Genomic DNA, 12,085 nt, shown 5'->3' with positions numbered 1-12,085 from the left:
TGATGTACATTTACCTTTATATGGTGTACACTTGTCATGATATGATGTGCAAACACCTTTATATGATGTGTAAATATCCTTATATGATGTGCAAACATCATTATATGAAGTGCAAACATGATTATATGATGTGCATATATACTTTTATGATGTGCATATATACTTATCTTACCTCCAATAGATTTATGGGGATATGATTTGTTAATGGACTACACGTGGTGACCATGTATATTTGATATAGGGTGCCGCATGGTTAGTTACCATATACGGTTAGCAACCATATTGGGTTAGTAGGGAGTAACTTCCTTTTCAAAAAAAATGATGCCACAACCCTTTATAAAAACAACAAGGTGTTGAGGAAAAATCTTAAAGGATTCAACACACGACTAAATTGACGATGAAAGGTTGAAATACGTTGATAAAACACAATTAAAGCTAACTATTTGTTACTGTTGGCATAACGAACTAACTTCCCTTTCAAAACAAAACAAAGAAAAAGAAATCTGAATCGATTCAACAGACGAAGAAATAAATATATGTAATACACGATTGAAATAAATTGAATCCATACAACACATTTAAAGCTAAAAAGTTGTTATTGTTAGCATTTGTTTACCGTATTATAGACAAATAAAAGTATAGGAATTTAATACTAAATATTGAAGACTTGATCACTTTTATAGGCCGCTAGTCAAAATACCACATGTGTAGATAGTCGGTAAGATAAATTCGTTACATGGTGTGCTAGTGACCTAATACAAGATATGGAATTTGCTGACCCCATATATCTCGTATTAGGTCACTAACACACGATGTAACTAATGTTGTATGATGTGCAAACATACTTATATGATGTGCAAATGTATTTACTAGTTCATGATTGGTGAAATTTCTTATATGATATGCAAATATCCATATATGATATGCAAATATCCGTATATGATGTGCAAATGCACTTATATGATGGGCAAAGGTACTTATATGATGTGAAAACATCATTATATATTTGACGTGCAAAAATACTTATATCGGCTATGATCTAGCTGTTAGTAATTTCGAGTACTCTCATATTCGTACTATACGTCTATTGTTTTGTAGAGAATGAATGAATGCCAAACTGGTCTGTTTTGAGTTTTTTATTTTCTGTGCTGTATTTATTAGATGTGGAATGCCTTTTTAACTGATTTTTCTAGGGTTTTTTCTTATGCTGTGTTGTTCCTATAATGTCTCAGGTTAGGGACAGGGTTGAACCCCCTCCCCCTCCCCACCTAAAACAAATGTGGACCTGCCTCTGTAGGTGAGACTGTAGAAGACTTTAAAGAGGGTCATTTGCAAAAGAATGCCAATCTAAAAAACAAAGACAAGTATATTGGAGATTTCGGAAATGACATGAACAATTTCTGTTGTATGGTTTTGAGTTAGCTTTCAGTGTGCAAATTATGTTAGATCTACACTTAGTGTATTTTGTGTTTTTGTTGATTGTTGATTTTGTTTTGTTTTAATCTGACGAGTTAAGTTTTTTTCAAGGGAGCCGGATTTCGAAAAGTTTTTACAAACTTGTTTCCGAATTTCGTATTTGAATTTTATGCTAAATTGTTCTTCATTTTTATAATTTTTCAATAACAAATACTGTTCAAACATTGTGTTTTTTATAATGTGTATGTCGGTACACCATTGTGGGGAAGGAGAGGGCACCCACAAAAATGTTTATTCTCATTCTATATGTGTATGTCGCAATTTTTAAACAGCTTGTAATTGAGTGGTTGCAAGGCGTTTGTTTCTGTTTATAAGATTTGTTTTGTAAATAAATTAGGCCTCAAGATTTCTCATTTGAAATGTTTGCATTTGTTATTTAAGAACATGTATAGCTTGCTATTCTGAACTAGTTCTACACATTGTCAAATATGATACGGTGATACAAATTTAATGGAATATCAGTCCCAAATAATTATCAATTTCATGCATGGAAACACCTATAATATTACCGAAATATTCTAGCATTGAAACCGCGTGTCGAGCATGAATGCAATACCCCTACCGATATATGACGTAACGTGTAAAAAATGACCGTATGCATTTGAAAGGAGCACAGAAAGTCTAAAAATATAGGCTTTAATGCATATTAAGGGTTAAAGCTACGAAGTAAAATAGTTAAATAGTATATCGCTTTTAGCAGCCAGTATGGGTCAAATTCGTCAAAATAAGCTTAGAACTATCGATGATGAATTGTTCACTTACAAGTGAATAATTCAATCTCATTGACACTGTATTAATGTGAACTCAAATTTGTCTCCTTAGCTAAAGAGGGCTTATGCATGATTGATGCGTGTTAGGTTATGAAAAGAAAAGAATGTCAACATTGAAAGTGAAACATTTTCGATCCACAAAAATCATTCTTGTACAGGTAAAATAGAAAATCGACTTATTTTCATAACCTTAAACTTGAAATCAAATAGACATAGATAAATCGATTTGCAGGAGGTCCGTATATCGATCTATATGTATGTTGATGTTTATATCATGTAATGTGACCGTCGGTAAATTTCGGGGTCACCTCGATAGCTAATAAGATAAGTATACAAAAATACACACGAAACAGAGCTACATATTATCAAGCCCATAACCTTTAAATTATTTATTTTAGTCTTTATATAATTAGGATAAATGTTTTACATTGTTATAAATCTAATAATGAGAATTTGAGTAAAATCGGTTAACATAATTTGACAGCTAGTGCCCCTTTAATATACATTTGAATGAGGACTCGCTTCTGTTTAACCGTACTATTTAATAATAATAAAAAAAAAGAATAGCGTATATGCCATAAATCTGTCAATTTATGATGCTGTCTTGAATAAATGATATTATGTGCTTACGGCTATATTTGAACAATCATTGAAACATTGTTAAACTGTTTCCATTTGATTAAGTTAAGATTATATTAGAATAATTTCATTTTTTACGGCGCGAATCATTGGATTCAAAACTTGGATGTGTATATGTGTAACACACAAAATCAATCAGGCAACAATGTCTATTTAAGATAGTTCAGTGAATGTCAACTTTAATTCAAAATTCACAAACGAAGGGTTAATCATACAATTTTGTTTTAAATCGTCCAATGTTTTGTTAGTTATTTTACTGTTCAAATTAGTTGTTATGTTATAATAAAATCATTCACTTTGATTTTATTATTTGCTGACCATTATTTTCTGTGAACCCGTCTTCAGCTGAATGTGTGATTTAGATATTACTGCGCGAGCCTCAAAAGATTTTAAATCGAAACTACATGCAATGGATGTGAGTTTTTCTGTCTTTCAAAGCAAAACAAATATTCAAAAGTAAATGCATGATAAACACAATAACTGTGAAGTGTCTTTGAATATCAGCTATAATTGTACTCGGCATAAACATGAGCAATAGTTGAAACTAAAATACACTAAACAGTTATTGTCTATATATTTAAAACTATGTGTTCACTAAGCAAACATAATAAGTATGTAAAAAATGTCGATAAAAGGTGCACATCTGTCGACAACATGTTCTACTCGTAATTACTATAAAAGTAAACAAATATAAAGTTTCATAAAACCTTTGGTTTTTTTTTTCAATTCTGATTGCAGTGTATTCGATAATTTAAAAAATATAACCCATAACTATCATACACTTCACTTTTACTTAGTTCTACTATCTATCTATCTTTCGATAAAGCTATTTTATTTTTATTTTAGTTTTTTCTGGATAAAGCCATGATCAAAGACATGAATGGTAGAGAGCTATCAGCTGAAGAGGTGTTTTCCAAGTCCATAAAAGCGTTGGTCACGAGCTTTATGGAAATGTTTAAAAGAGATGCAAATTTGAAAGTTATTCGTGACAATGATATCAAATGGGTGTTAACTGTTCCTGCAATATGGAGTGAACAATCAAAGCAGTTTATGAGAAAATGTGCAAGATTGGTGAGTTGGCATTAATTGAATTATTCTCAAGAGAAATAATGGTATCCTCAACCAAGTTATAAAACAATAATGAAAGAATTTTAGATGAATATCTCTACATTATGAAAATAAGGCAACAAAAAACCCTTTACGAAGTAAAATTTAAAAAAAATCGTTACGTACAGTGTAAAGATTTTTTAAAGGTTTTGTCCAAATCATATTAGCATATAACCAGGTTTTTGAATATTTTGCTTCGATATACTCAGTAAAAGATCAGATGAAATATACTAAGTAAAAGAAAGGATGATGTATCTCTATGTAATTAATGAACATATTGCTATTGAAACCAGTGAATATCAGTTTTATATAAATTGGACTCTTTTTGATAAATTACTCGGTGAAAGTATATAAGGTTATTGCTATAAAAATATACAAAATTTGAAATGTATATTTGTTACTCAATGATTACATATATGTTGTGTGATATCTCGTCACCCTAGTTGTAATGTGCAACATCTTTGATTAGTACTCAGTATAAAGATACGTTTTGACTTCTTTTCTAGCACTATGAACAACAAATTTATTTATTCTGTTAAAAGTATCTCCGTATTCCTAACAACAAAATTGTAATTTTGTTAAAATTCACTTGTGTATGTTATCTTTTTCAACAATATTTTGTCAAGAGTTATAGCTGTCTTTCTGACGTTGCTTTACATCTTTATTCGTTCAGCGTTTGACTTCGTCACTACAATCCCTTTCCTTTCATGAATGTGACCTACCGAATTAGACTATTTACCGGATTTGTGATCACATAAGCAACACGACGTGTGCCACATGTGGAGCAGGATCTGCTTACCGTTCTGGAGCACCTGAGATCACCCCTAGTTTTTTGGTGGGGTTCGTGTTGTTTATTCTTTAGTTTTCTATGTTGTGTCATGTGTGCTGTTGTTTGTTTGTCTTTTTCATTTTTAGCCATGGCGTTGTCAGTTTGTTTTAGATTTATGAGTTTGACTGTCCCTTTGGTATCTTTCCTCCCTCTTTTTCTTTCACTACTTGTTACTGTTAATGTGTCTTATTGGTAAGTTTTGGTTGCGTTGAGCCATTTCAATTGTTATTTTCTTTCTTCTTGTAATTTTACACTACTATTACAGGTTGGAGTAAAGGTTGTTTTCTGTTAAAACGTGTAATCTCGCTGCATTTGTATAGGAGAGTTGTCTCATTGGCAATCATATCATATCTTCTTATTTCTATGAAAATGCAGAATTTACTTAAAATTCACAACACTGTCTATCTCTTTCTCTCATTCTTGGTCTTACTCTCTATCTTACATACTTATGTTTAGAAAAACATGCTTCCTTAAAGGATGTACTTTAGTGTTAGTGTGTTATATGCTGTAAATAAGAAGTTACCGTTATCATTTTCGTCTAAAAGCTGAAACCAACAAAAATACTTTAAACCTGCAATAGTTAATTAAAATCATTAGCTAGAACAATAGCGTTTATGATCATTGTCTAATAGGATTATATCAAAACCATATCAACTTATTTTTGTTCTGTGAAATTATATATGTTCGCATGATGATACATGTTTTCGTTCCTTATAGTGGAGTGACAAATCACGAAAAAGGTGCTTATTTTACGAGTTTAATGGACCGGCATACCTGCAGGCTGAAAATTATATTTTTGCAAAGCCAATACATTAATCTAACTTTTTTGCCCGGTCGTAGACATTTCGTACGGTGCAATTTTTTTTGAGATTGAAAAGAAAATGAATTTTCGATTTTTACTTGAAATGCATTCCAAAAACATTTTTTAACATGATTTCATTTTTATAATCCACAAACTCTTAATTTTAGATTTTATTAAGAGAGTAACTACACATGTATATTATAAAATGAAAATTTGTTCTATTGAACCTTATTTTTAACTTTTTTATCCCCTTTGAAAAATGCATACTCTTTTTTTTATTTGAACGGAGAGGTTACAAAACTTGTAATTCATAATTTATCGATATATTACAAAGTTTTTTATGTGAAAAGTAATAAAACTTCATTTTCTAAACTTATGAGACCAACTTCAGCTCATTCGGATGAGTATAACTATATTTTTAGCATTATAAACATTGCTATGAAATTCATTGAATTTCCGGATTTTTAATTCCTTACCGATACGCAGTATTATTACTTTTGATTGATTTACCTGGATGAATCACATCAACATTTTGTCATAGTATTTTTCGTAGTTGTTCCTTTTCAAAGTCGTTTTATTAATATTTTTGTATTATAGGGTTATTAAACATTGTTAGTGTTTAATTGTTACTGATTAATTTTGAGTCAAATAGTTATTAAAATGTGTTTTTACTTTGACAAATTAATAGGTCTTTTATAATTTAAAAGTTGAATTGGTGCGGATAAGTTGTTTATCCGGAAAATGTCTACTTTTAGTAGCCCATTGAAGCTTACGGCTTCGCAAGCTAAAATTCGCCGTATGTCAAACCAGTGGAATCTTTGCATTATATGTCAAGTTTCAACAGTGGAAAAACTGTCCTCTTTATCTACGAAAGGACAGCAAACACTTTTAGATGCTGTGAATACAAGAAAAGATGACGTGTTTCGTCGACTTCATGATGAATATAGTTCACTTGCAGATGTAGACATTGAAAGATTGTGTTATCACAAATCTTGTTACAAATCCTTACTTAGTAGAGTCAATTTAGAAAAGTTTGTAATGCCTGATGTTAACAATCTTAAAGACACTTCCAATGCGAATCAACCATGTTGTTCCCATCCTGTTCAGACCAGATCAATGTTCACGCCGTTTGATTGGACTACTTGCATTTTCTGTAAGCACAAGTCGTATAAGCGCGACAAAAACCTACGTCACTTAGAAAGTGATGAAAGACTACAAAAAATAAGTGAATTAGCAGACCATAAACGTGATTTAGAGTTGAAGTCACTTCTTTTTTCGGAAGAATTTAAATCTAAAGCTCTTTACCACAGAGCTTGCATTGCTAATTATTTACTTAGCATTCCAAAGAAAGAACAATTTAATGATGAGGTGGACATTTCTGTACATGACAAGGCTTTTCAATCCTTCGTTGGTGACATAAATGCAGACTTGCTTATTCACAAAAAGGCAATTTCTTTTCTTTTAGAAAAATACTGTTTCTTCTTACCCGAATTAAAAACGAAATATACTTCAGCCAAACTTCAACGAAGGCTAGAAAAGCATTATGGAAATTCTATCGTCATTCAGACACAGAAAGTCAGGGAAGATCCAATATAGTATTCAGCAGTTCTATATCAATTGCCGAAGCCATTCAAGCAGCTAGCCATTTAAAATGTGAGTTGAAACTTTCGGAAATTGAAGCTGAAGTTGAAATAGGACCTATAAATGAAGACCAGACTTTACATGCAGCCGCTTCAATAATCCGTAGACAATTGCAGTCCTTAGATATATCAAATGAGACTTACCCAACACCATCTGAAATATCGTTGTCTTATTCTACACAGCACACTCCTTGCTTATTAACAAAGTTTTTGTTGTGGATTATTGATGATAAGTCATACAATGGAGAGGGTAATGTTTCTGACCTTCCTGTCGATGTGATGCGTAAAGTCCTTGCAATAGCCGAATGTATTGTTTCATTGAATAAAGGCATTTTTACCCCATTTCATCTTGGTTTGGCATTACAACTCCACCATGAGTTTGGTTCCAAAAACCTGATTGAAAATCTAAATTCACATGGCTTTTGTTCATCATACTCAGAAGTACGAAGATATCTGACTAGTCTAGCAAATTTTGAAATAGGCAGAATCCAAGACACATCATATTTACCTAATGGGATTGCTTCTTTTGAAGAAAGTGGTCATATCATTCAGGAGGGGGCTGATAATATTGATATTAATGCTGAAACCATAGATGGTAAGAATACCTTTCACTCAATGGCTAGAGCTGTCTTTCAGTATCAAAATGACACATCCAACGCAAGTATTAGTTCCATTAAGGTTAAACGTGGACCAGAAAGATCTCTGACGTTGGATGATTCTAATACCAAACTTATGGCATGCTTACCTTACAACAAGCCAAAAGAACGTTATGGCCCCCCACGATATGCAGATGCTTATGACAAGATTGTGTCGAGCTTTATTGATGCAAGACTAGATGTTGCTGATATGTCTTGGGTATTCCTTCGAATACTGTCGAGACGCAGCATTGATCCTATTCCTATTTCTTTAGAAAGTAATGAACAAATTGTCCCATTTTGGACCGGTTTCTACAAAAGATTATCTGAATCAAAATGTCAATTTACGTTTGTAGCCTATGCTCCGGTCATTGACGCCAAACCTAGCGACATGGCAACAGTATATACCACCATGAAACAATGTTTAGATATGTCAAATCGTGCTGGTCAACAATACGCTGTACAAACTTTTGATCAGCAATTATATGCTGTCGCCCAACAGGTGAAATGGTCTATGCCGGATGTTTTTCACTCCCATATAATAAGACTCGGTGGGTTTCACGGGCTTTCCTGTTTTATAGCAACAGTTGGTAAGTTATGGGCATCAGCTGGGCTCTCTGACTTACTTGTAGACTCTGCTGGAATTTATGCTTCAAACACAGTTAATCAAATGCTAGTTGGTAAACAGTTTAATCGTGGTGTTCGAGGATTAACATTGGCCTATGAGGCTCTTATGGTTCTTTTGTTTAAGGCATTCTTTAATTGGTGTAGAGATGAAAACCGTATGAAAACGATTCAACCAAATGTGTGGAAGGTGTTCCTTGACTGTCATAGCTCATTTGCTGTCCCCAGCACACCACAAAGCACTGAAGATATTGAAGAGTTCTTCAATGTTTTTAAAGAACATATTGTACCTTTGTTTGAAGAATTCAGAACACATTATTGTAGTATATCACCAACCTTTGCATTTTGGGATATGTTTCGTCGTGCAGTTGAAATATTGTTACAGCATATAAGAGCTGAACGGGATGGTTTGTGGCTTTTACATTTGAAATCAGTGTCTGCAATGTTGCCATACTTCTTCATAACTAACCGGACAAACTATGCTAGGTGGACTCCAGCCTACGTTTTGGATATGTTAAATTTACCAGAAACGGTTAAGTCCTCCTTTTTGTCAGGTGAGTTTGCAGTCAGACAAAAGCCTGGAACCTTTAATGGTATCTGGAGTGACATGGCCACAGAAAAAACTATCATTAAAGACCAAAGGTTGTGGCGGCATTGTAGGATTGACAAGAAAAAAACCAGCATTACTTCGATGGATGCTTACAAGGCATATTTTTGCGCATTTCAGTGCTGAAATGAGAGCAAGATCTGGATTATCGACCGACACAGAAGGTGAGCACGAAGAAAACAAACCAACAGCAATGAATCGCGACGAACAAAATGTGTCTGATTTGGCTAGTTATGTGCATTCAAACATGACTGATCCATTTAACATCACCGATCATCCAAAACACTTGATCAATATTTCTACAGGGATGCAAGCCTCAAAAGACGTTCAAGATTCTCTTCTAAAATCTCTTGAACGTGGCAACCAAATGGTCAAGTCTTTTGTCGAAGGTTGCTTTAATGAAGGTGAAAACCGTGTTTTCTACAGTCCTATTTTGAGGTCTCCACTAAAGACATTTGAGGATATGACTAAGACTTCAAAACTCAAATGTAAAACAGGTGACATTGTGAAAGCCCATATAAAACCAGAGATGATATTTCGTCGCGCTTTAGCCCTGGCTAATGTTCGAGAAGATGTTACAGTAGACAAGATCTTGGCATATCCTATTGGTTCAATACCTTCAGCACTTTTCCACGATGATGGTACCATGCGTAAGTGTTGCAAATCAGATATAATTCACCTACTTGAAGAGGAAATCTGCTCTTCCTTCAACCTTCCAAGTTATAACACAGCAAATACAATTTTGATACGTGATGGTATGGGAATTATTCAATGTATGGATGTCAAGAAATGCAACACATTTGGTGATCTGCTACGAAACTATGTAACAATGCTTCTGACGTGTTTTTTAAATGCTGGAACAGTGGTCGATGTTTTTGATCGCTACGATGTAAAACATTCAATCAAAGCAGCGGAAAGATTGCGTCGAACCTTGTCATTTGGAGCTCAAAAGGTTTATCAGGTTATTGAAGGAAGAGCAATTCCGGACTGGAAAAAGTCCTTTGCAATCCAGAAAATAAACAGTCACTTATCAGATTACTTGGTGAGTATTGCGAACGGTATTTTGGACAGTCTCCTTTAGAGGGAGGTACCGAATTGTTTCTCGCGGGTGTTTTTGAAAACCCAGAAGTTGTCAAGAGATTTTCTTGTGATGGCCTGTCAAATTGTACTGACTTATACAGCACACAAGAAGAAGCAGATACACGAATGATTCTTCATTCGGTGTATGCAGATGCCAATATTTTTTCGAATGATAGAAAAGGTCGTATTATAAAAAGTCATCTGACACTGATGTGTTAGTGCTCTGTGTCCACTATTTTCCTAAACTTGAAAATACAGAGGAGATGTGGTTCCAAACTGGGTCAGTATCAAATTTGAAAGATGGAAGGCGTTTTCTACCTGTTCACGATATATGTCGCTCACTTGAACCCTCAATCTGTAATTTACTGCCAGCCACACATGCCCTCACAGGATGCGATACGACTTCTTCTTTTTTGGTCTCGGAAAGAAGTCTATGTACAAACTTTTGCAGAAAAGTGCAGACAATTTCCAATCCCTTCAGATAGGTTTTTCAACGGGAGATCAGGAATCCGCCATTCATGATGGACGCAAATTTGTTGCTTTGTTATACGACCCGAAGAGGAAATTCAGTGATTTACATGAAGACCTGAACAAGTTAAGGGTGAAATTTGCCACAACAAAAGATATGAATCTTGTCAGATTACCCCCATGTGAGGCGTCCTTTTTACAACACATCCTCCGTGCAATGTTACAGACGCAAGTTTGGATGCATTCACACATTGCAAAACCAGCAACCAGACAGCCCAACAACTCTGGTTTGCAAGAGGGTAAAAATGGTTTACTACCGATTTTGTTTGAAGGACCTATGTCAGCAGATTTCCTTCAAGACCTTATTTGCACATGCAAGGGTAAAAAGGCTTGCGATAAAAATTGTGTCTGCAACCAGCAAAATCTAGGTTGTACAACTATTTGTTCGTGTGAAGGTTCTGAGAGTTGTAGAAACTATCTTACTCACATTCAAATTAGTGAAGAAGATGACGATGAAAATGTCGTCTGAGTGAATCATGTAAAGCTGTATATATTCATGACATTATTTTTAACAAAATGATTACAGTTGGTTTCTTTGTGGTTAATATCACTTCGACTATGCGATGATTTGAACCTGTGTATTTTGTTTGGTTCTTTGATTTTGTGTATGTTTTGTTTTGCATTTGCAACTGCACTTTATGATTGACCACTTTTTATTTGTTTTATGGGTTTCATGTATGCATAGCTGTCCTGCAATAAGGGAAAGTTTGTTTTTTCTATCCGTACAATATGTATTTTTATTGGAGTACACATAACAATGACGCATTGGAATTAATTGTTTCGATCTCATTCACATACCTTTGGTGAAATATTTGCCACTGACAAATGGCATATACCATACCAGACGCATAATTTACTCTCTTGTAATTTGAGAAAACGTATAAATCAGAAATACATCGTAAAATGTATATGTGAAGAAAAAATACCAATTAAAGGTCATAAACATGTTTATCTTGTGTGTAAATATTGTTGCTGATCTGAATTTTCTCTAAAATCGCCATTTTTTTTATTTTTTTTATTATTTTTTTTTTGGATAGTGAATTGTTACAGTTTATTGCTTCATTTAAGAATTAAATTGTGTTCATTAAAGCAAATGTGATATTATTTGTTTGATTGTTCATAACCCCGTGTGAAATAAATGTACTTCGGTGAAAAAATCGACCACTGCACTTTAACCCCAAATTAAAAAAAAATGCACCATATTTCGATTCTACGACCAGGCAAACATTAAACTTTAATCATTTCTCTATCCAAAAATGTATAATTTAGCCTGCAGGTAGGGTGGTCCATTAAAGTTGAAAATTCATCGACTTTGTCACTCCACTATTAGCGATAGTTGCTTTAATTT

At 33.7% G+C, this 12,085-nt stretch overlaps 1 protein-coding gene across 1 annotated transcript in view; it reads left to right on the top strand.

Moving 5' to 3' along the window:
• The first annotated feature begins 3,742 nt into the window (after positions 1-3,742).
• LOC139499123 (heat shock 70 kDa protein 12A-like) overlaps positions 3,743-12,085 on the top strand; it is an 18,801-nt gene continuing 10,458 nt past the window's right edge. Inside the window, exon 1 of the mRNA XM_071287807.1 lies at positions 3,743-3,956. Coding sequence (XP_071143908.1) covers positions 3,750-3,956 — 207 coding nt within the window. The 5' untranslated portion in view covers positions 3,743-3,749. The remainder of the gene's footprint in view (positions 3,957-12,085) is intronic.

The sequence above is a fragment of the Mytilus edulis genome, chromosome 12 (genome assembly GCF_963676685.1).
Source record: "Mytilus edulis chromosome 12, xbMytEdul2.2, whole genome shotgun sequence".
In the NCBI taxonomy this organism is placed as follows: domain Eukaryota; kingdom Metazoa; phylum Mollusca; class Bivalvia; order Mytilida; family Mytilidae; genus Mytilus; species Mytilus edulis.
Note: the sequence above shows the minus strand (reverse complement) of the source record. Positions and strands in the feature narration are given on the sequence as shown.